The 26,305-nt window shown below is 33.3% G+C and overlaps 1 protein-coding gene across 1 annotated transcript; it reads left to right on the forward strand.

Moving 5' to 3' along the window:
* The first annotated feature begins 21,098 nt into the window (after window positions 1–21,098).
* Window positions 21,099–26,103, forward strand: LOC109336868 (protein trichome birefringence-like 8). The gene is made up of 4 exons (XM_019573684.1): window positions 21,099–21,523; window positions 23,108–23,497; window positions 23,653–23,811; window positions 25,089–26,103. The coding sequence occupies exons 1-4, from the start codon at window positions 21,198–21,200 to the stop codon at window positions 25,435–25,437; spliced, it is 1,224 nt and encodes a 407-aa protein (XP_019429229.1). The 5' UTR covers window positions 21,099–21,197; the 3' UTR covers window positions 25,438–26,103.
* The last annotated feature ends 202 nt before the right edge of the window (window positions 26,104–26,305 follow it).

The raw sequence follows: 26,305 nt of genomic DNA on the forward strand, positions 1-26,305 counted from the left end.
CCCTATGTCAATATTGTCACCAAGTTCTTGTAGGAATTGGGCCAAGAACGGAACAAAATTATTGCTTTTTTTCATCATCAACCTTAACATCATGTTTCTATAAGCCATTTATTACTTGACTAAAAGTGTTGATGTTGTTGCAAATCAGTACAATCCTACATCTTCAGGACATAAAGTCTTTACTTTAAATAAAACTTGTTGATTATAGAGTTGGGCATGAACTGCTTCCCTAATGTCTCTCATACCTCTATTGGAGATGTGAAATCCATAACATGGCACATCACTTAATATGATAGATTGAGTTGTATTGTTCCCACAACCCTGTCCTATAAGTCTTCCCAATCTAGTTGATCTATATTATCTGGTTTATTCTCTTGTAGTGCCTATGATAGACCTTTTTTACCCAACATATCCTTAACCCACCTCAACCATAATCCTAAATTACCACTTCCTTCGAACTTCCTTCTAATCGTCAAATTGGTCTAGAAATAACCAAATGGTATCGAAAACAATATTAGAGTAAGGGATTTGTCGTATGCATAGAGACTTACTAAATCTAGCTTTTCAACAAATAAATAACTATCCTAAGTTATTTTTCAAAGGTTTTTTGATTGGTTTATATTGGCGAAATACCAATTTACTATGAAATAAAAGTGGTAGAACTTAGATTGAGATTGATTTCCTACTCATTATTCATATACTTTGGAATTGATCGCACAATAAATTAGTAATGACTCCTATACAACAATGGATCTCAAAATCACTAAAAGTCAACATCTTAGTAAATTTAGCAAATCAAGCAATAAAGCTCTATGTCTAGTAACTTTACACTCATAGTTAAGAATTATGACTCATATATCATACCTCTATGTCTAGTAGTCTATTCATGTATAGTTGAGTTAAGTACAACAACCTCAATTATATTAACCTCCAATATTTGGGTCTATGTTAATAGCTTATTAAAGTAGCTATATGTCTAGCAACTAAATTAATAAGATGAAAATATATTAACCGTTAAGCATATCTCTATATCTAATAGTCTATGTTAATAAATTTGAAAGTTATTCGATACCCATTTGAATCTATGTCTAGCAATCATATTAGTGCAAGAATGTATGTGACAATTATGTCTAACACTACGTCTAGCATTATACAAAAAATATGAATTTCTCGTTTTAGGCTATGGAACCAGAATTTCTCCATGAGTTCACATCCAAAAATAAAATAAAGAGAATCATCAATCCCCAAATAAACATTAAACACAACAGAGAATTCATAGAAATCAATAACTCAAAATTAACATAAATCATATCCAAGAGTATTCATCCAACGAGTATTATAATCAATGACAACAAAGGAGAAACATAACTAAACATTTTCATACAAACTAAGCAAAAAAGATGAAGAAAAACACAATTCAAAGAGAAGTGATACCTCCTCCATGAGCATGTCTTAACATCATCACTCATTATCCCTCACCTTTACATCTCATTTCTAGCCTATACTAGCTTAAGGATTAAGAGAAATCGAAAACATTTTAATTATGCTGAAAAATAGTATGGGAACTAAAATTTGGACCCTTCTTTAGCTTTTTCGACCCCTTTTATCAATTTGAGCTTTTATCTGCTACTTGGTGCAAGGATGGTGCACTGAGTGTAGTCTCTTCGTTTGGTGCGACACTTGCGTTAGGCGTAATTCAACTGATTGTAGCCTTGATCAATTTTGGTTATTTGACAACAATCATTGCTTATTTTTACTTATTTTAAGTCCTGAAATGTCATGGAAACTCAACTCTTAGGATTAGTTAAATACTTCATTTAATTTCCAAATATGAAAGCATAAGGTTAGTACTTAGAATTAAATTGTGTTAAATTAGCCTTATGAATTAAGATAACTTTCACACCCAACTCTTCCCCACCTCGAGTTTGGAACTTGTGTTAAGAGTCATCTGATATCAATTGTTGAGAACAAGTGATCTATCCAATATTAATAGAGAATAGAGATAAGAGAGAATAACAGAAGAAATTTAGTAATGTGGTTTGACCAATTTGTGTTACTTCCACAAGAGCAATGAACGAATAGTAGTGTGAGTTAGAGAATAAGGGTTTGTGTTTGTAACTATTATGGTTCTCATTAAGTTTACATAACACATAAATATATAGACTACTTTCCAACCCCTTTTTATCAACCATGTGAAGGCAAGTGTATAATGACATGATTTTGATGAAGATAAAGCTTAAAGATTGATAAAGATTATGGACAAGGACAAATCAACTACAACAAAAGGAAGACTCAAGTTCAAGAGGATCAACAAAGCTAATTTTTTATTTTTATTTCTTTAGGTCCTAAGATGCTTTGAATGGGTAGAATCTAAGTTGGGTGAACCTAATAATAAATCTTACATATTAGAGTGATGAGCAAAATGCATATAAGATTTTTATATATTAAACTAAGTTGAACTTATATAATTTCAAAATCATGCATTATGTATTAGTTAATCATGCTAGAGGTTCATGAAATATTAATTAAGTATTTTCATAAAGTAGTTAATTGATTAAGACCTTAGTTAATCGATTAAGTCTTTGCAAAAAGGAAATATGTTAATCGATTAAGGACATGGTTAATTGATTAAATCAATTTTAATTTTGGAATCTTGGATGTTTTAATATAATGTTAATTGATTAAGTATTCATATAATTGATTAACTCAACAGAAAAAAATTAGAAACGGAATGATATTTTACACATCCTTTCCCAGGGGTAAACATAACAAATATACAAGTTTGATACACAAGAATACACTACGAAATTTCAAGAGATTTCTCTAAAAAGTGTGCTAGAAATTTTTATGTGAAAATGGATAGTTTTATGAATCTTTGAAGAGCTTTTGTTTTCAAGCATTCGTCATTTTCAAATATTCTCTTTTGCATTTCATAATCATTTCATTTTCATACTCTGAGATTGTGAAATTCATCAAATGATTATTAGTTCTTAATTTATTGTATGATTAACATATTATCGGTTCAAAGAATTTTGTACACATTTTATTGATCGAGTTGTAAATTCGTCTCTTAGGGTGTGAGTCATCACCTTGAAAGAAAAGAAGAATTCAGGGTGAAATCCCAGGTAGAGGTCAAGTCCAAGAAGAAGTCTCTTTGAGTATAAATAGTGGATCTCCCTCAACATTTTGCATTGTCATCGCTTAGTGACCAAACTAGTCACGACACGACAACACCTCTTAGGCAAGTTATATTTTCATTCTCGTAGGGATTCTCACTCCTGTGTGGCTCCACAAGGTTTTCTCTCCCAACAAATGCCCATAGTCCACATAGATTCCACCTTCAGGTACAATATTCATTATTCTCTTATTTTACCAGACATTTGCATTTAGATGTATAAAGGTATACATATTAATGATTAGTAATTCCACTCTAGTTTAGGCAATATTTTATATTTCAATAACAATAACACCTATATTATTTTATTCAAATCCTAGCAATATTACAGTATCAATATTACTACTATTATTACTAGCGTGTTGACATGCACTATCGTGCCTGTCAACCCGCTTTCCTATTGTTTGTAATGTGTATTCTACATATTAAGTTGTATTATATATTGTAATTTGCAGTTGAATATATATTCGTTTGAGGTAATTGTTCAATCTTAAAGAAAGGATGCATATACAATAGTGTTCATCAAGAATAGAGTCTTGATATCTTCACTTAATTTTATTTTCTAGTGTGTTGACAGGTACTACTGTGTCTGTCAACCCGCTTTCATATTGTTTGTAACATGCAGTCTAGATGTTTTAAATGTCAAATATTCACATACTCTTTACTCAATTGCATACATTGTGACCAATGCAATATATTTCATGCATTACTATTTTTTTAATTTAATGAATATACATTGTGACCAATACAATAGATTTACTCAATAGATTTATTAATTAGATAAAAAATCACTTTTATATGTAGAATACACATTACAAACAATATGAAATTGGGTTGACAGACCCGGTAGTGCCTGTTAACACGCTAGAAAATAAAATTAAGTGAAGATATCATGACTCTATTATTGATTAACACAATTATATATATATCATTTCTTTAAGATTGAACAATTACCTCAAACGAATATATATCCAACTGCAAACAATAGGAAAAAGGGTTGACAGGCACGGCTAGTAAAGATAAAATTAGAAGTTATAAAATAAAATTAGAAGTTATAAAATATGAAATAAATGTTTATTGGTATAAGTATATATAAAGATGAAATTAGAAGTTATAAAATAAAATTAGAAAGTTATAAAATATGAAGTAAATGTTTATTAATATAAGAATATATAAAGATGAAATCAGAAGTTATAAAGATGAAATCAGAAGTTATAAAGATGAAATCAGAAGTTATAAAGATGAAATCAGAAGTTATAAAGATGAAATCAGAAGTTATAAAGATGAAATCAGAAGTTATAAAGATGAAATCAGAATATATAAAGATGAAATCAGAAGTTATAAAGATGAAATCAGAAGTTATAAAGATGAAATTAGAAGTTATAAATAAAATTAGAAGTTATAAAATAAAATTAGAAGTTATAAAATATGAAATAAATGTTCAGTATTATAAGTATATATAAAGATGAAAGTATAACTTATACAATAAAATTAGAAGTTATAAAATATGAAATAGGAAAACCCAAAATAACTTCATGAAAGTTAGGTTAGGTTTTTCCTTTATTAAGTAGTATAGATATGCAATTTATAGTTAATATATTTGAGGTGGTTATATAGGATTATATGGTTTTTTTTAAATTAAATTTTTTAAGGGTAAAATAAGAATATATAAATTATGTCATGGTAATGTTTACACCATATTTTGGCTTTATATATAGTATAGATGTTGATGATAACAACTATAATAAAAAATATATTTAAACCAACAGTAATAACTAACTATGCTAATATTTTCAGGCATAAACCATAACTAAAAAATTAAGATGATCCCTATATATAGAAAATAATTAACAAATTTTTTCTGTAATTAAAAAAATACTGCAAAATAAAAATAACCATAACTTCTTACTATAATAATAAATGACAATTAATAAGATTACTTGCTTTAGAAATATCTTACAATTTTTACTATTATTGTATCTTATTTTATTGGATTAATCAAAGATAGAGGAGAATCGTGATATCATTTCTCATCCTCGTATTATCTTCGAACGATTGTATTGTAACATTTCTATTCATTTGATATAATTTCTGATTAAAAATAAAATATTTTTCTTACAGAAATTAATAATTGGCAAAAATAATAATAATAATAATAGAAATCACTTTTCCCTAAAAATAAATATAAAAATTAAATAAATATTTTCTCTTGAAAAGTTTTAAAAATTTGGCTAATCACATTAAGGATGAAGGAAGGATAGCCAATGATAAATTATTTTCCTCAAATTATTCATTGGATGTTCGCGTTACGATGCTTCTAGCTTAATTAAAATACTTAAACCAACAAACAATTTTGTAAACAACTAGGTAGCCTTGACTCCCTATTGCTCATAGAGATGCATGGTTGCAAGACCTAATCTTGTTAGACATAACAAAAAATAAATAAAAACCTTGTCACTTTTTCAATAATTAATTAAATAACCAAATAACTTTAGGATATAAAATAAGTCATGCAATTCAGTTAGGATACCGTTAGAATGGGAATAAGGGATGCTAACATCTTTCTCACTCTACAACCGACTCCCAAATCTAGATATAAAATCCAAAGGCCAATGTGAATGAACTATGTCACGCCCCAATTTTTGGTCGCACGACTTTACTAGAGCCACAACTACATTTTATGTCAATAATGTAGAAATTTATTTCAGCCCAATCAAATTGGGCTTTAGATTTTTTGATATCCAGGTTCTAAATTTGATTACAGATCAGGGAAGATATTAGCACACCGTCCACCCGTTATAAAACGGTACCCTAGTTAATTGCATGATTTAAATACACTTGATTTATTAAAATTAAATTTTTTAAAACAAAATATTTTTTATTTTTGTGTCTAACAAGATGAGATCTTGCTCCTAAGTATCCCTAAATGCTTTAGAGAATCAAGACTACGTAGTTCTAGGTTTTAAAGTAGTTTGTTGGTATAATAATTATCTCCTTAAAAATAGCAAAACAATATAAACTAATGTCTGAACCACATCTCATTTCAAAGAGGTTTGAAACTAATTATAATATTTTATATTATTTGTCTTGTCAATTTATGAGTTAATCGAGTGAAAATAAGCATCGTAACGCGATTGTTCAAGAATGATATGAGGTCAAGAAGTGTTAGCACAACTATCTCTACCCTTTGCTTAATCCCAAAAGGTTATAATTTGTTTATAAATATTGATAATGAAATTGTAATGTAAAAGTACTTTTTTTAAAATTAAATAATTTTTGCAAAACATTCATTTTTTATTTTAGTAAAATATTATGATTTTTGTTAATAATAATTTTATTTAATTACAACAAGAAAATAAATTTAATTTGTCGCTAAAAAAAGTCATAGAAATTTTTTAGATACATTAAAGGAATTTGTATCCTTTTTTATTATTATTATTTATCCATAGAAAAAATGAATATTTATTTCGGTAATTGGAATTTTGGAAAGTATAACAAATGATATTTTTATTTGTTAGAGGATTATGATTTAATAGCGTAAATTAATAAAAATATAATAGAAAGAAAAAAATAAACCTGGAGTTATGATTGTATGTGGATAGGATTAACAATGGTGGATGTGTGTTGCAAACACACTAGTTGATATAAAGCTGCATGAGAAAGGCGCCACATGGCCTTCTTGTGTTGACTGAAAGTTGAAGGAGCACCACGTTTGCGGTGCGCTCATCCACACTGTATCAAACGCTATGGGACAGGCAGTAATTTGCTAAGCACGTGCCTACATGAGTATGGTGCACTCGTCTAGATATCACGACCGGAATGGCTGCGAAAGTTGGAAAAAGGTGCTTGAAATGATCACGGCCGTAAAGAAATACTCGCTGGATGATCTAGATCCATTGTGGATGCATCCACGCCAAGGGAGAAAGGCTCGCTTGTGTGTCGCGATCCGGTGCACTCAACCCTTGGTCAAAGATAGGGCCTGCGAATCTGACTGTGTGGAAGATGGAATCATGCAATTTCCACTACAAACAATTATATTGGATTACTCTTTCTTTGCACAGACACCAAGACAATTTCTCTCAATTTTTCTCTGTACTTTTTGTTTTTTTTTTCTTTCCAGAATCCCCCATCCTACTTTTTTTTTTGAAACCTCCTAAATGCTTCTTAAACTAGCCTATTTATAGAAATTCCTCAATGAACTTAAACCCTAAAAATGGCTAAACCGTACATTTTAGATAAAACCCACCACCCGTTTTTTTTGTGTGATCTTAAACCATCCAGTCAGATTTTACTTAATATTAATTCTTACTTCATTATTTTCCATTTCTAATAAATAAAAGGCAATCCAAAAAATTAATACATTGACTTTTATTTCGAGTTTAATCATAAAATCCATAAAAATTAGTTTTAATTATTTTTATTTAATTTACAAAATAATTTAAAAAAATAAAAATAAAAAATAACCAAAATCATTTTTTACTTTTTTTTGGAAAATGGGTATAGGTTTCTGGAAACTTATTTTTGTTTAATTTTATTTTCTTGTTTTTTAGTTTTTTGAAAATGATATAGATTTAAAGAAAACTATTTGATATCTAATTAATCTGAATTTGTATTTATTTATCGTTTTTTTAAATCTTGCTATCTATTTTTTGTGGAAATTATTTATAGTGGGAAAAATATTTTGGGTTTTTTATGGACCGGACAAAAATGAGTATTCACAGTTGGTCATCTTTACTTGTTACTTACCTAATAGTAGGCAAACTGAGGTTTGATGGGTATTATGATAAGTAACTAGTAAAGAAATGAACGTTAATTTCTCGGGGTTCAGAAAAAACCTGACTAACTAAATCTCACTACTCGAAAAAATGTCAATCTTTCTTTTATGAGCTGAACTATCTTCAAAATGGTCTGAGTATACTCTTGAGAGGTGTCAACCTTTCTTTTATGAACCAAAGACGTGGGCCGGTAACTGCTGAAATTTGAGGACACTAAGATGAAATCAAAGTCGCAGATCGGTGTACTACCGAAATTTGGACAAACGAGAATAAAGACCTAGAATGCAGGTCGGTATACTACCAGAACCTAGAGTAAAATGGGTGAAAATAAAGACACAGGTCGGTGTACTATTGGAATTTGGACGTACGAGGATAAAAACCAAGAACACAGGTCGGTCTGCTGTTGGAACATAAGGTGAAAATGGTGAACACAAAGACATAGGTCAGCGTACTGCCAAAATTTGGAGACACTATGATAGAGACCAAGAACGCAGGTTGGTGTGCTGCTGGAACTTGGAGTGAAAATGGTGAAACCAAAGGCACATGATAGTGTACTATCGAAATTTTGAGACACTAGGATAAACACCAAGAATGCAGGCCAATGTGTTGCCGAAACTTGGAGTGAAAATGGTGAAACCAAAGACGCATGTCGATGCCGAAATTTGGAGACACTAGTTATTTGAAATATGGGAGGCCATATTGTTGATGTTTCATTTTTGTATGAATACAAATGCATGTTATGAAATGCTCTTGTTTGGTAAATCTATAATTTTTTTAAATTGGATTGAGTTGTCATTGATATTCATCGTTATTGCTCTATTGCATCCTCAAGAGTTGGTTGTAGATTGTTATTTGCAAGGAACAATGTTGTTCGTTCACACTAGTGAACGACGATTAACTTTATCTTTCGGTGGTAAAGTATTTTTTTCTTTTTTCGAATATTAATCAAGCCCGCATATTTAATATTCTTAAGATAATACAAGTTTAATGAAAATGAGCTATGCAAGCAAAAGGCAAAATTCATATGTGGCTATAGAAATACAAACGTATTTGGCTTTTTTTGTTGTGGATGGAGTGGTGGGAGTTGGTTATAAATATAGAGACATGTTAGATCACAACTATACAATCATTGACCATCCAAAAAACTGCCTCAGTAGACAGTCTTAATATTTGGTCTCCCAAAAATTGGTCCCAATATTGACTTATTGTCTTATGCTTTTAAGAGACCTTTCCCTTACTTTTTCTTTTGTCCCTAAGTTTTGGTTAGATCACCCTTTCAGGTTTTTGACCTAATGAAACTTATGCATTGTTTTTAAGAATGCTTGTGTATTGATCACGATATGAAGAGATTTTCTTCAAAAAAAATGTTTTGAATTTGGTTGGAGTCAGATATTTTATACCCTTGGTGTGTATCTTATACTATTCGAATTTCAACGAGGACTTTTTTTTTGCTTGAATGTGGTTTGACTAAGGGTTTATAAGAAAGAAAAGAATATAAGGCTCAAATGATGTATTTCCCGCCCCAACTTTCTTCATATTCTCCATAATCCTATTTCCAACATCTCATACATTTCAACCATGGATAAGATTTTCATTCTTTCTGGGAAATGAAAGTTTAGTAACTATTCTATTTTGAGATCTTATTGTTTGGTTTTGTCCTAATTTTTGCTTAAGATTTTACTGAAACGCTTAGCGGGCTTTCTTTCCCTGTAATGTTTTCGCTCCCTTCTAGATCTTTTTGAGATTTGTTAGAAAACAACCCTTTACGAGGTTTATTGGTATTTAATAGGTGTTGTATTTTGAATGAACTTATTTCATAATATCATGGCTAAAAAGGGGTAACTAGGGATATCTCCATTAAAGTTTTGGAATAACAAAGAAACCTTGTGTCATCAACACAACTTTTCTAAGGGTTCACACTGTTAGGTATCAGTGACAGAATACACCTAGAATGAGGGGTTGAATAAGTGTTGCGGTTCCCACTTACTGCTATTCACACCAAAGCCCTATTCTGGAAAATCACCCAGTTAATCGATTAAAGGACTACCTTAATCGATTAAATCGTACATAACAAATAGTTGCTAAGTGGCTCAATTACACAACCACTTACAGATTATACATAAATGATATAGCAAATATATTTAAACAAAAATGTTCTTTATATGACAGAGTTACTATATTCAAATTATCAGCTACAATAGGCAATTAAAAACAACTTAAAACAATAAAGAGATAAGGGTAAGAATCAGCATGGACAAGGTTTTTATACTGGTTCGTTTTGTGGTCCACTGCAAAACTACATCCAGTCCTCCCATTCAGATCTTGGGATATTTTCTTCACTAAAATTGAAGCCAATGTATCTTACGTACACACTTCCAATTACAAGACCTTGAACGCTACCTTCTTGAATTCCCAGAACCCCTACCTTGGTTTGACCTTACCAATCGCCTAGGAAAATCTTTCCTACGATCCAGCTCTAGCCAAGAGTATGTTCTAAACTCAAGACCTCCAAGTCTTGGTGAAGACTCTCTGTATCTCGTTGGTGGTACGACACCAAGAGATGACTTTCCTTGTTACAAAAATACAACAAAAACATAGTAATGTGAAGCACAAAATAGCTCAAATATTACAATTAAGAACAAGCTATAAACCCTATACAAATCTCACAAATTATTATGAACATGTATAAGATCAGAATCATGAAGAACATGTATAAGATCAGAATCATGAAGAACATGTATAAGATCAGAATCATGAAGAACATGTATAAGATCAGAATCATGAAGAACATGTAATTTCTACCCTAAGAAATCTCTAAAAGAATTGAAAGAATCATGTAAGAAAGATAGAATGATGAACACATTTAATCACATGCAATGGATGGCATTTTAATCCATAAGCATGATACTGTCTCTCACTATTCTCACATGCAATTGTCTCTGCCTATATGACATACAAAGAACACGAAAATATGCAACTTAGCAATTCTAAAAATGAATGAATGAATATGTGAAGCATGGTATAAAAACACAGTTTATATAGAAAAGTTGTTTTATGCCCAGTTAATCAATTAAGTGCCCTGTTAATCGATTAACGGGTTGTCTAGAATAACTGAATTCTGTTTTTCAATTATCTGTTGAAACTGATTAAAACTGTTTTGACGTTAAGGCTTTAATCGATTAACTGACATATTTTTAGTTAAGATATTAAATGGTAAACTACCAATATGTTATGGTTATCAACTATACATGTTTTACCATTATGTTATGCCTAATATGCACAAATAACATGTACGATTAATGTATGAACATATAATAAGCTAGATGGCATGTCTCATGTAAATGATATGATACTTTTTAGAACTTGTGAGATTTGTAGCTAGGTTTACCTAACCTAGACTCAATAACTAAGACACATTTATAAGACTCTAGTTTAGACATGAAGCTCTTGAATCTTTGGCATGTTCATTTGTTGAGTTAGTTTTAAGCTTTCACTAATTCCTTTGTCTTCATCAAAACATAGGCAAGCTAAGTGCTATCTTGACATTTTATACTTTCACACACCGTATGGGATTTGTTTACATCATCCTCCTAAAAGAGTGCACACAAGTATGCAAAAATGTATGATCAATGCACAAACTTTTCTTTTTTGTTTTTTAAAGGTCTCTCAAGCATAATACTTCTTTACAATATCTGAATTTATAGAAAGAGGTAGATCGTTTCCGTCCATAACAATCAATATCAATGCTCCTCCAGAGAATGTTTTCTCACCAAGAATGTTCCTTCATAATTTGGGGTCCATTTCCCTCTATGGTCCTTCTAGATCGGAAATACCTTCTTAAGCACTATAAGACTCTTGAAAGTGGTGTGGTCGAACCTTCTTAGTATAAGCCTTCATGAGTCTTTTCTAGTATAGTTGACCACGACAGAGGGCATCTAACCTCTTCTCTTCTACCTGGTTCAGTTGGTCGTACCGCGCCTGAATCCATTTCGATTCTTTCAGTCCCGATTCAACCATGACTCTGAGTGAAAGAATTTCTAATTTAACGAGGATAACTGCCTCCATCCTACATACTAGAGAGTATGGTGTTGCCCTAGTCGACGTGCGTGCCGAGGTGCAGTACCCATGTAGAGCAAAAGGTAATATTTCATGTCAATCCTTGTATGTCACCACCATCTTCTGAACTATTAATATTCTTGTTTGTTGCTTATACTGCTTCATTCATGTTATATAGGGAGATGATGTGTGATGCTTGATTTTGAATTCGCTACACATCTCTATCATCATCTTATTGTTTATGTTGGTAGCATTGTCCGTGATGATTTTGCTAGGTAACCCATATCTACACACCAACTCCTTCTTGATAAATTAGAGTACCACTGTCCTAGTGAAATTGGCATATGAACACGCCTTGACCCACTTTGTGAAGTAGTCAATGGCTACGAGGATGAAGCGATGCCCATTAGAAGCTTTTGGTTCTATCGGTCCAATCACCTCCATTCCCCGCATAGAGAAAGGCCAGGGTGATGAAAGGACATTTAGGAGATTTGGTGGAGCATTGATGTTGTTTGCATAGATTTGACACTTGTGGCATTTCCCGACATAAGCATAATAGTTTGTCACCATTATCATCCAGAAATAACTTGCCCTTAAGATCTTTCTAGCCATAGCATGTCTATTTGCATGAGTTCCAAACGAGCCTTCGTGCATGTCCTTCAGTATCATTAACTTATGTCTATTCCACGCATGTGAGAAGTACCATGTCATGATTCCTTTTGTAAATAATATCACCATCTAGAAAGAAACCCACAACTAGTCTTCTCAAGGTTCTCTTATTAGTCTCTCAGGCATTAAGGGGATACTCATTTTTCTAGATGTAGACCTTAATGTCATGATACCATGACTTCCCATCTTGCTCTACTTCTATTGAACAATAATAGTTTGGTTGATCTCTGCTTTCTATTTTGATTAGAGGTTGATCCTTTCTACTTATAGGGAACATTGAGGAAAATGTGGATAAGGCATGAGCTAGTCTATTATCCTCTCTCGGAATAGGGTAGAAGTCAATCTGTTCAAAGTACTCAACTATCCTCTGGATATACTCCTTATAAGGTACTAGCTTGTTGTCACGGGTCTCCCATTCTCCTTTCAACTGATGGATGACTAGCGCTGTGTCCCCAAAGACCTCTTGAATTTTAACTTTTCTTTCCAACGCTGCCCATAAACCCAGGACACATGCCTCATATTCAGCTATATCGTTGGTGCAGTCAAAGCATAACCGGACAATAATAAGAGTGAAATTGCCTTTTGGAGATATAAGTACGACTCATGTCTTGTGTCTGAGTGCATTAAAGGCCCCATCGAATACTAATGTCCACACATTCTCTTTTGTTGGTTCTTCCAAGGATAGACTCATGATGCCTTCTTATGTGAACTCCTGGTTCATTGATTCAGTTTTTTCTATGGGTTGACTGGCAAACTAATCCGCAAGGGCACTGCCTTTCATTGATTTTTGTGTCACTTATACGGTATCATATTATGATAATAAGACCTGCTATCAAGCAATTATCCATGTTAATATTGGTTTCTCTAATATATAATTTATAAGATCCATCTTTGAAATCAACCAAGTGGTGTGGCTCAACATGTACTGCCTCAAGCAACAAGACGCCCTTGCCAATGCAAAACATGTACGCTATAGCAATGAGTATCTAGTCTCACACTCAATACACTTCTTACTTAGATAGTATATGGCTTGCTCTTTTTTGCCTAATTCATCATGTTGGGCTAAGACACATATCATAGAGTCATCCATCACTATTAGGCACATTAGGAAAGGTCGACCACGTACTGGAGGCATCAATATTAGAGGTTTGGTCAAATACAGTTTTATGCTTTCAAATGTTTTTTGGCAATCGTCATTCCATCTACATGTCTGACTCTTTCTTAATAGTTCGAAGATTGGTTCGCACGTAGTCATCAGTTGAGCAATGAATCAGGATATGTAGTTCAACCACCCTAAGAAACCTCTGACTTCTTTTTCAGTTTGTGGTTCTGGCATTTTCATGATTCCTTTGACCTTCTCAAGATCTACTTCAATTCCTTTCTAAGTGACAATAAAACTGATGACTCATCTTGATTTAACCATGAAGCTACATTTTGTGGGATTTAGCTTGAGGCTATACTTTCTGAGTCGTTAAAATAGCTTCCTTAGATTCTCCACATGCCCCCTTTCTAATTTGGATTTACATATGATGTCGTCTACATAGATATCCACCTCATTATGTATCTTGTCATGCAAAAGAGCTATCATGGTTTTCTCGTGTGTGGTTGTAGCATTCTTTAGATCAAAAGATATGACTAGATAGCAAAAGGTTCCCCATGGGATGATGAAAGTAGTTTTATCCACATCCTCATAAGTCATCTTGATCTGATGATAACCAAATTACCCATCCATAAAGGAGAAAAAGGCATGGTATGCAGTATTGTCGATCAAGACATCTATATGGGGTACTGGGAAATCATCCTTTGGGCTAGCCTTGTTCAAATCTCGATAGTCGACACAGATCCTGATTTTGCCTCATTTCCTTGGTACTACTACAACATTAGCCATCCATCCTAGATATGTAGAGACTGTCACAAACCTGGCGTCTAACCATTTCTCCACCTCTTCTTTCACTCTTAAGGAAATCTCTGGCTTTATCCTCCGTAATTTCTATGGAAATCTCTAGCCATCCATCCTAGATATGTAGAGACTGTCACAAACCTGGCGTCTAACCATTTCTCCACGTCTTCTTTTACTCTTATGTATCTTGTCATGCAAAAGAGCTATCATGGTTTTCTCGTGTGTGGCCGTAGCATTCTTCAGAACAAAAGATATGACTAGATAGCAAAAGGTTCCCCATGGGATGATGAAAGTAGTTTTATCCACATCTCATAAGTCATCTTGATCTGATGATAACCAAATTACCCATCCATAAAGGAGAAAATGGCATGGTATGCAATGCTGTCAATCAAGACATCTATATGGGGTACTGGGAAATCATCCTTTGAGCTAGCCTTGTTCAAATCTCGATAGTCAACACAGATCCTGATTTTGCCTCATTTCCTTGGTACTGCTACAACATTAGCCATCCATCTTAGATATGTAAAGACTGTCACAAACTTGGCGTCTAACCATTTCTCCACCTCTTCTTTCACTCTTAAGGAAATCTCTGACTTTATCCTCCGTAACTTCTACTTAACTGGATGGGAATCTGGCTTTAACGAAAACTTATGTTCCACTATGGTTTTGTCTAGACCATGTATATTGATGTATGACCAAGAAAAACATCTTTGAACTAATGCAAAAGTTGAATTATATTTTTGCACTCTTCTTCTTTCATCAATGTACCTACTTTCATTTCCTTCTTATCGTCCTCCATCTCCAAACTTTCTAGCTCAATGGTATCTTCATAAGGCTTAATCTCTCTAGACTCTTGCTCAACCATCCTTAACAACACAAGTGATGCCTCCTATTCTTTATCACTGTCTCCTTCATCGAGCTGCTTAATTAGATCATCATGATTGTATGTGTGGCTAATAGCATGGTTATTATTTCTCGGGTTAATGTTAGATCTACATTAGGTTGATGGTACGATTAGTTTTTTGGGGTTTTCATGGTTTTACTTGTTTTTTTAAGTGTGTTTGTGCATGTGTAACGATATGAAGAATAGAATAAAACACGGAATATGAAGAAAGAAATGCATTTTATTGAATTCAAAATCTTGTACTACTCAATGAAACATAAATTAGTGTCCTTATTCACAAAGAAAGAAAAAAAAATCCATTAGCTTTTGACATGCCTAATGGATCCTAGCATCTTATTACATTGCTTTCAAAAATATTTGTAGAGATGCGTCTTCCTCTATCCATTTGTTGAGAGTGATGTCTGGAGTGCACTAAACAACATAATCTACCCAATCTTATGAATCATCATCTCCTACAACAACAATCATTCTTGGTTCCAAGCTTGCACTGATGAAGTTTCTATTAATATGTGGGATGGGCATCCCTCTAGCTTTATACTCTCACTGCCCCAAGCGAGCCATCCTCCCTCTCCTCTTCTCTTCAGTAGTTCTTTCCTTGTCTTCCCGAGTGGGCTTGTATCCTAGGTTATATCGATCTTTGATGTATCGTGGTAGAACTATATTTTCTCTTCCCTGGCCAAACATTCCAAACCTTCTCCCTGGTTGATAGCCCTTTTCAACATTACTATTGCCATCATTAGCGATGCTTCCGAAGGTTGAGGCCTTAGTGTGGGTGTCCCCCTCCTACAAATGAGGCATTGACAATCTCTAGTTCCTGGAAATATGTTCTAATAGCTTTGAGAGGGCAAATCACAAATGCACGATTATGTCATCAAGTAATAAAATATGGATCCTACGAGGACTAGAAAATTCCTTTAATTATAACAATTAATTTATACTTAACTCAAATAAGGAATAAAATTTAATTTAGAACACTTGAACATTTGACAAGAATAATTATTAAAATAATAAAAATGATTGAAATCTATTTTAGGAAGAGTTCCCAGGATAAGGGTTACCGTCTTTACATTCGCAAATCCTTGTTTTGCTCCTTTTCATGAACTTTAAGTTGTGAGGGTGAGTTGCTCTTTGATATATGTCAACCACTCTCAAGCTTCAACATGTGTACTCAATTGAAGTCAGCCCTACTCTTGTGGTACGGTTATCAATCGAATTCTTTACTTAGATCTTTCTATCCAATGGCTTCGTAACAACCCAAGGTGAATTCTAGAAACCCCTCAGAATCCTAATATTATTCTGGTTAATTAGGATTCTAGTTTGAATAACTGAATGGTCAAATAGTTGGGTTCACCTCTTGGTCCTTTCCTAATGTATCTAAAAGTTGTAGTTTATTGGCCAGGCAACTCACACAAATAAAACTCACTTTAATGATTCAAATCACAACACTCAATGAAATAGAAATAAGAACAAATGTTTATTGAATGTAAAAGGTCATAGCCCCAATCCTAGGAACAAATGGAATTACTCACTCATTATGGATAAGAGAATACTAAATTTTAAATTAGAGAATTGTAAAAGAAGGGTGTTTAATCCTTGATGGAGAACCCTCATTTATCCTAATTACAAAATATTGGGCTAAGTCCAACAAAACAAATCTAAAAAATTAGAATAGAATATAGCATCCACAACCGTAGGTGTATGTGGCGCCTTTACTTCAAGTTGCTTCTCTTCAATCTAGGCTCCAATGTGACTTATTTTGGCTATTCAATTGGTCTTCGCATAACCTCAACACTGAATTCCATCTTCTTGCACTCAATCTCTACTATTTTTGGCTCAATCCATTTAAACTGCACAACATAGCCAAAAATACTCGTTCAACCTAAACAAAGAGAAATAAAAGCTAAAAAAAATCATAAAGTCCTAATCATGTCCTAAAATGCAAGTTAAATGTAATGCAAATGTAGCATAATTTCACACTCATCAAGCTTCTTCTGATACTTCGATGTGTAGCGTGCCAAGAGATCTCAACACCAACATATCCATATCCCCCAAAACTGTGAGGAGTTTTCTATCCACTATGAATTTAACTCATTAGTGCAATGTAGAATGTACAACCCCTACAACATGGATCCATGGTCTTCCCGCTATATAGTTGTAACTAGGATTTATGTCCATGACGTGGAATACTATCTAGAAATGTAGGACCCTATTTTTATAGGCAACTCCATTTCCTCCATGACATATCTATTTGACCTATCAAACCCCTTCACTACAATAGAGTTTGGTCTCATATACTACGCATCCACTAGAAGCCTAAATAATGTCATTTTCGATATGACATTGATGGATGAGCCATTGTCGATAAGAACCTTACCAATTAAGAAATTCTAATACATTATGGAGATGTGCAAAGGGATAGTTGCCTCATCCCCTCAAAATGTATTTCTTGATCACTAAAGGATATATAATTATCGACCAAAATATTATTGATGATACCATCGAGCTTGTCTGTGGTTATGTTGTGGCTAACATGTGCATGGTTCAGTATTTCCATTGGTGTTAGGCTCGGAACTCATTAGTAGAGATAGTATGGATATCCTGGTAGGAGTGCGGTTTAATTAATCCATGACCTTATAATCACTCTTTTTTATGAATTTCAAGAATCCACATGCTTCCTCACTAAATATTTCCCCTTTATCTCTAGGCTTATGTAGTAGCTCATTCAGATTTGCTTCCACTTCATCCTCCATATGGATACACACTTTCCCTTTCCCTTTATCCTTCGCTGAGACTTTTTCAGAATCTGGGGGAACGTAGACACGCCCGCTTCTAGTAATTCCATTATCCCCAACAATATTGGTGACTTCTACCTGCTGGTCAGATGTCTGAATTCCCCCCACCATATATCCATTGCATAACACTATCTATCTTATAAGCGAAAGGTTGTCGTCTCTCTACTGTTGTAGGCCTCAGAACAAGCTCCATCACTCTTATGAATGGCACTCATTGATGTTGTTGTATATATACACGAGCACTATCAGGAATATTCAATATGTGTTCATAATGGGTGATGGATGGCCTCATAACCCTTCTCATGTCCTCCTTTCTTCTTGTAGCAGCATTCACAGTTTGATATGAGGGTCTCATCTCTATCGTGATCAACCTCATATACAACATCTTCTGCATTAAAAGCTTATACTTTGGAAATTCCTCTAGAGTGTGATTCATTACATCATGCAATTCACAACTATATGGGTCTTCATCCTCCACTAGCCTTTCTACCATTCCACGATTGCACATTTTCCGAAAAATTACCCTCATGAGTGTTTTCACCTCAACTGCCTCCTAAATGAATGCTCTAACCCAAGCATCATCTATAACATTCACACTCTGATTGTTGTGATTAGGTAATGGGTTTCTGTCTACATATGATGTAGTGGGCTTGAATTCTAGTTGTTTTGAATTGATTAGGCTTTGTACCTTATGCTTTAGACACCGATAGTGCTCAATGGAATAGCCTATAACGCCAGAGTGATATTCACATGTGATATTTGGATTATATCAGGCCCCGAGTGGTTCAGGTACTCATCCTATTATAGGGCTTATCATTCTCCCTCTTAAAAGATGAGTGTATAAGTCTACATAGGTCATTGGTATGGGGTCGAATTGTGGGCCTCTTCTTTCGGGATTAAGGTAATTACGATTTTGGATTTGATTTTGGTAAGGTTGTGTTTGGTTGTGGTTTTAGCGGGGTTGGAAGGCTTGTGTTTGGTTGTACTTTTGGTAGGCTTTGTTGTTGTTATTGTGGGCTACGTACCTGGGTTGTGTGGAAGGTGTGGCATTATATGGGGCATAATATTTGAAGTTTTGGGCCTTGTATCCCTCGGCTCAGTGAACAATGTGAGTGCTTCTCCCTCCTTCTTCTTCATTCTATTTTCTCCCCCACTATAATAAGCGCGTTGAAGCTAAATGCAACACTCCCCACCAAGTAGTCATAATAGGGTTCCTTCAAAGTATCCACAAAGATGGATAATTGTTATTCTTCCTCCAATCTAGGAATGACCTGTGATGTTAGAGCTCTCCAACATTGGGTATACTCCAAAAAGCTCTCTTCTGGTTTCATATGCATGCTCTAAATTTGGGCCCTATCAGGAGCATCACTCTCATTGTACTTATGCTACTTCATGAAGGCATTAGACAAATCAAGAAAGGTTTTGATCTAAGCCTTCTTCAATCGGATGTACTAGCCCATGGCCGCCCCTGTCAGACTATCTTGGAAGCAGTGAATCAGCAGCTTGTCGTTCCTGTGGTATGTTGTCATCTTCCTAGCATAAATATGCAAGAGAATTTTTGGGCAGGAAGTACCATCGTAATTTTCGAATTCAGGAGTCTTCAAATTGGGTGGGAATACTGTGTCTGGCACTAGCACATCTAAAATGCATTTTTTATATCGGGAAAGTTTGTTCCCTCAATAACCTTCAATCTTTTTTTTATTAGCTCTAGTTATGCCTTCTCTTGGCTTGATGAGTCCTCAGGGGTACCCCTGTTTATCTTAATTTCTGCCTGGTAGTTTATGGACTTGCCCTTAGGAGGAAGATCGTGAGTAGGGTCTTCTTTTTTTACCGATAGAATCATTATGAGGTGCTTCTTGTTCCTCTTGGTTAGGAGTTGTATCTTAATATCTTATGACAACATTCCTATGGCGGTTTGTCCCAGCAACTACCTTTAGAGCCACCCTTTATGCAAATTCTTGAGAATGATGTGGCTATCTAGCGCTGGCACAGTGGTATCCTCCTTCGACAAAAATGGTTGTTCACAAGCTAAAATATTTTTCTACATTTTTTAGTGTAAATATATAGTGACAACTCTAAAAAATCACGTAGTTGAAAATCGGGCGCTACATTAGTTAACTAAAATAATTTAATTATTTTACTTATAACTATTGTACAATTAATTTAGGATACTTACCATGTCAATTTATAACTATAGGTGTGTTAAGATTTGAAACATTTTACTGTTTTTTTTTCATTTTAAATTATGGATAAGTTTCCATAATCAATGCTATTTGTTTGTTCTTTCATTTTATTTTTATATAGTTTAAAAAATAAATCAGAGATTTTTAATTTAAACAATCACATAATCTTATGTTATTTTTTCCCTTTTAAGATTATATATTTAGATATTTTGTGTATCCTTTATTTTGAAATTTTGGTACGAGATAACTTTAATTTTGAGGATTTTTATCCTTTAAGAAAATTCATAAGAATAAATTAGGAGCAATAAAAAATTTCATGTTGATAGATATAGAGGTAATAATAGTGATATGCCAATATAAATAAAACATCTTTTAATTTTATACTTAAATAATGTAATATTTATACAGTATAAAAATTAATATATATATCAGTTCAAATATATTGCTTATATTTTAAAGTAAATAATTTAAATAACTATTAGACTCTGAATTCATTCATTTTTCCTTCATATTTAATTGCAATTGTCTCCTACTCCTAATGTCTACCCAAAATATTCAAAATTGAATAAACTAACATATCCTTGGCCAACAGAATATCACTTCAACAATATATAGTTTCGACCTGTCTATGTATCTAAATCTCATATAGCACCACTTCACGTGTAAAATCACCCTTGCACCCTTTTCTTATGGATCTTCAACCCTCTTATCAAATCAAATTTTAATCAACTAAGCTTTTTACAATGAACAGAGAATTGACATATGCACTTCCTTTTCTCATCCTCTTACTATCTTCCCTATTCATATACACCTTTGTGGCCCCTTTTGATAGAAAATCTCTCTCTCATTTAGCTTTCTTGTCATATATAATTCCCAATAATTTACAAAAATCTTCACTTTCCTGTGATTATTCCAATGGTCGCTGGGTTTGGGATGACACTTACCCACGTCAAGTGTACAATGAGAGTTGCCGGTTTCTTGATCCGGGTTTCCGGTGCCGTAAAAATGGACGGAAAGATGAAGGTTATCGTAAATGGAGATGGCAACCTGATGGATGTAACCTTCTAAGGTATGTGACATAATTTTTGTTTATGCAAACTGTGTTGTAGTGTATCATGTGCTGCACACTTTTTTTATTTGTTGTTGTTTTTTTTTTTCAGTAGGGTTATGCTCACATTCTAACTGCACTATATTTATCAATTATATACTTTAAAATAGTTACAGTGCATGTATTTGGATATTCCATTTTAACTTTCAAATTGTTGCGTTGCTGTTATTTGTCATGTTATATGTGTTTTTGCATCTTCCATAATTAGATATGTGCATGCATGGTTAATAATGTTTGGATCTGTTTTGCTAAGATTTGTCACTGAGTTAGGCTTTAGAGAAAAATAAAGTTAAAAGGAGAGTTTAATAACTATTTTATAAGTGTAATTTATAGCTCTAAAATCTTTTCCTATCCTCCATTATCCTCCAATAACTAACTTATAAACAAAGCTATGGGGAGTAATTATATGATAAAATTGACAATGACAATGCTTCATGTGGGTTTCAATGGCAGTTCTTTTTCTCCTCTATGCACCTTTTATTTTTTTCCTTCCTTGCTTTTCGGGGAAGAAATGGGGTTCATCAGAATCGGTCAAAAAAGATATAGAAACATGGCTGGAACCAGATCGAACAGCATTTGTGGATACTAGATCCTAATATCCAGCAGGAGTTTTTTATATTAAAAATTATAGTAGTATTTTTTTATTACTTTCTTTTTTTAGAAAAAAGAAATGGTAAATTAATGACACTTTTTAAAAATAAAAGAAATGGTTAGTGGTATGCATTACTTCAGACGTGGGATATTATATGGTTGTTGCATCGCATTTTTATAATTTTAATACATTTTCAGAAACTTCTTATAAAGTGAAAGAAAGAGATGTATTACTAAGATTTGCTTTCTTTTCTTGTATATAAAAAAAATGTAAAAAGTGAGACGCAAATGACATTGTTGTATTCATCATTTTCATAACATGGGGATCTTATCATAACTTCTTTTATGTTCATCTATCATAACATAACTTTTAATTTCTAAAAATATATGACTTTCCTAACCATGTGGTTCACTACTGCTGAACTAAAAAAAATATGTCCATATGGAATACAATTTGATCATGTCATATTCTAGCATGATAGAGTATGATTCACAATTGGAAGCAATAGGTAAACTAAGGTTTTCTAATTGTCCAAGATTAATATGATTACTACCAAATTTTCACCATTACTTGTGTATTAATAATTTAAATTAAGTGAGCTTATTCTAATCAATGATGAACTGGTTATTGGGATCCAGTCTTATATCATATAATAGTTTCTCAATTTCAAGAGTCTATTAGCTTGGAAGGAGAATCCTCTCCGGTAATAAAGATGTATGTGTTTGTTTCTCCTTATTACATGTTATCTTTTGTTTATAATTATGTGACAGTCCCAACTAAATGATTTTTACTAGTTAATTAGGAAAATCCTTTTAACTGGCTCCCCAACCAGAAATTGTCATAAAAATGAGTAGCTAGCCTCCCTGTTTTTCTCTACACTTGAATATATGGTACTCTTCAATTATCATAACTAGTTCCCATTGTGTCCATATGTTTCATGATGCTACTCGCAGATTTAATGCCAGCGACCTCCTGGAGAGAAATCGCAATGGCCGCATCGTGTTCGCAGGCGACTCGGTCGGAAGAAACCAATGGGAGTCCTTACTCTGCTTGTTGTCACAAGGTGTTTCCAACCTGTCTACAATATATGAACTGAATGGAAATCCTATAAGCAAACACAAGGGTTACCTCTCAATGATGTTCCAAGAATACAACATGACTGTAGAGTACTATAGAGTTCCTTTCCTTTCCATTTTAGGTCACCCACCACTAAATTCATCTACTGAAGTCCGAATGACTATTAGGCTTGATGAGTTGCACTGGTATTCCAAAAACTGGGAAGGAGCAGATGTTATTGTTTTCAATTCTGGACACTGGTGGAACCAAGACAAAACTATCAAGGCGTAGGACCACTCCAACAACCTTTTTTTCTTGAAACCGGATCTTTTCTAGTGCCTCATATTCCAGTATTGGACTTTGCAGTACTAGAGAGGATCTAAGTCACTAATAGTTAAACATTAGTACCGGCTAATCTATAATGTACTTTATCTTTTTGCAGGGGTATATATTTCCAGGAAGGGGGGAAGGTAAATATGAGTATGAATGTGAAGGAAGCATTTAGGAGATCCTTACAGGCATGGAAATCATGGGTACTGAATAGCTTAGATCAGAAGAGGAGTTTCGTCTTCTTTCGTGGTTATTCACCCGTTCATTACAGGCAAGTATACTGATATAGCTTACGAAAGTACACATTGCACAAGAGAAATGATTCACATTTTACACTTTCTCATGCCTTGAATAGTGAGATATTTCTGAAAGAGGCAAGCTAACTAATTTCTACTAACCAGATCAGGATTTAAAGAACAGTTACTTGGGCTCAAACTATTGAATGAAGATATATTTTCCCAGTCCATGTCCCCATATATATTACAACCAATTAAAATGTATCATACAGTTAAATAAAAAAATATAAAAACAAAGTTATATTACTTGGATGTGGATCACTATTCCCATTTCTGTCTGACTTGATGTTCTCATCCAATTAGAAAATTTAACTTAATTAAAAAAAAATATTATAATAACATAAAATTAATATTTTTGCATTATTCTATGTAGTTTGGTTAGCCAGGTACATATAGATAGAATTATCTTAGGACAGAAAATTCTTGTCCATATTACTTGGTGTTTATTTATTAGATAAGAATAAGAAGATACATGTTTTTTTAGACAGAGAATCCTTATTTCAAATTATTAGTAATAAAGCTTGTACACGTGAATAAACATAAATGATTCTTAATACTGATTCCAAAAAGTTTTATATCGACAGTTAATTACTTCACACAATATTCATCTACTAGTATTTGTCTACTAACAAGACATTGTTCTACTGGTATAAGGTATCATTAGATTTCCAGAAAGATCAAAAAATCAATGATTTGACTCCTAAGAACAAACTTATTGAAAGGAATAGTCACACACCCGAGAAAAAGATTAGTTCTTTACTCATAAGATAATGAGATACCCTATAGAAAAACAGCATTCACTTTTTGTCTAGGCTTAGAACTATTAGATATACCATGATGCAAAGATAGGTTTTAATTGCATAAATAATTAAAGAAATAAAACAGAAAAGAAAAATTAGATCACTCACATAAGACAGATTTATGAACCTATATATGTATGTTTTTTAAGTTTGTTGTTTTTCCTGGGCTGCATGCAAAAGTTAGGCAAGATGGTCTACTCCATTGCAAAATTATGAAATAAAACAATAAAACTAGATGATAAGCAATTAAGACTCCATGCTTGCTTTGATATTGCTTATGAATAAGATATCAGTTTTTTCAAATTTTCCAACATATGCATTTGTATTGATATTTTGCACGAAGATCTAAACATACAAAAAATTTATCTGCTATGCATAGGTTTATCTGGAACACAGGAAAACCTTTTGAGTGTACATTTGAATAGTGTCTTAACTCTACTTTGAAATTGTAGGAATGGCACATGGAATGAAGGCGGAAACTGTGACATGGAAACAGAACCAGAAAAGGACCTTACAAAACTCGAAAAAGAACCATACTATAACACATTTATATCAGACGTTGTCAAACAGATGCAACATGGGAGCTGGAAAGTCCAGTTTTCGAACATCACATATTTTTCTGAGTTGAGAAAAGATGGTCACCCTTCCAAGTATCGGGAACCAGGCACTCCACCGGACGCTCCTCAGGATTGTAGTCACTGGTGCTTACCCGGAGTGCCAGACACATGGAATGAACTTCTCTATGCCCAACTACTCTCTGCGAAATTCGGAACCAACTCAGAGAGTGGAGAACAAAGCTAATCCAACTTCAGAGACCACAAAGAATGTTAAGTTTAGCTAGCTGTACAAAAATCTGCATTGCTTCTTGATCATTTAACTTCATCCACTTCCTCATCTGGTTCCCACATCAATGGCTGTCATTTGCTTCAATTTCTCAAGTTGCCTCAAGAGGTCCAACCTTTCTGGTGCATAAGTAGATGGAATCTGAAAGAAAGAAGACATATCAAATTCTTATGATGTGATCATTAGAGGACCAACATTGTGAACAAGAAATATAAAGAAAATAAAGCAGCAGCAAGCCATGATGTACATACCAAAGATGGTACATATCTCTGAATAGCTGCAAACATGGCTGCATGACCAACAGCAGTAATCTGTTCAAAATAAACATTGTCCTCTTTAGTAAGTTACACTGGATCTATAGCCTAAGGAAAGAACTACATCGAATATTGAGAAATGATTCAGATTAGATCTTGGGTTTGGTTTTCAAATATTGTTAGTTGTAATTCATTATCTTTTGCACAATGGTACATTGATCCTATTACTTGTATTGACCTGTGTTGCAAATTATAATCGGGTTGGCACCCCTTGTGCCCTTTATAATATATTTGCTTATAAAAAAAGAATATTGGGAAATGATAGTTTAGCAGTTACGGCATATTAAGAAATAGCAAGAAACTTGTTCTACTTATATCTTGTCTTCTTTATTTACTACATGTGGACACTCTTCTTTATCATTTCTTTTGTTTTCCAATATTTATAAGAAGCAGCAAAATTAAAGGGGGGATTTAATTATTCACTTCAAATTTGGCAGTCAGATTCCCCAGGGAAAAATTGAAGGAAGCCAGAATCTGAATGGTGCAGGATTGGGAATTAAATAAATAAAGTA

This window comes from Lupinus angustifolius, unplaced genomic scaffold, assembly GCF_001865875.1.
Source record: "Lupinus angustifolius cultivar Tanjil unplaced genomic scaffold, LupAngTanjil_v1.0 Scaffold_1_87, whole genome shotgun sequence".
NCBI classification, from domain to species: domain Eukaryota; kingdom Viridiplantae; phylum Streptophyta; class Magnoliopsida; order Fabales; family Fabaceae; genus Lupinus; species Lupinus angustifolius.

Excerpts from the sequence above, each read along its gene's own strand:
- LOC109336868 (XM_019573684.1), top strand. The coding sequence starts at position 21,198 with ATGAACAGAGAATTGACATATGCACTTCCTTTTCTCATCCTCTTACTA. Across the intron at positions 21,524-23,107 it reads GATGGATGTAACCTTCTAAG|ATTTAATGCCAGCGACCTCC; the intron begins GTATGTGACATA and ends TGCTACTCGCAG. Across the intron at positions 23,498-23,652 it reads CAAGACAAAACTATCAAGGC|GGGTATATATTTCCAGGAAG; the intron begins GTAGGACCACTC and ends ATCTTTTTGCAG.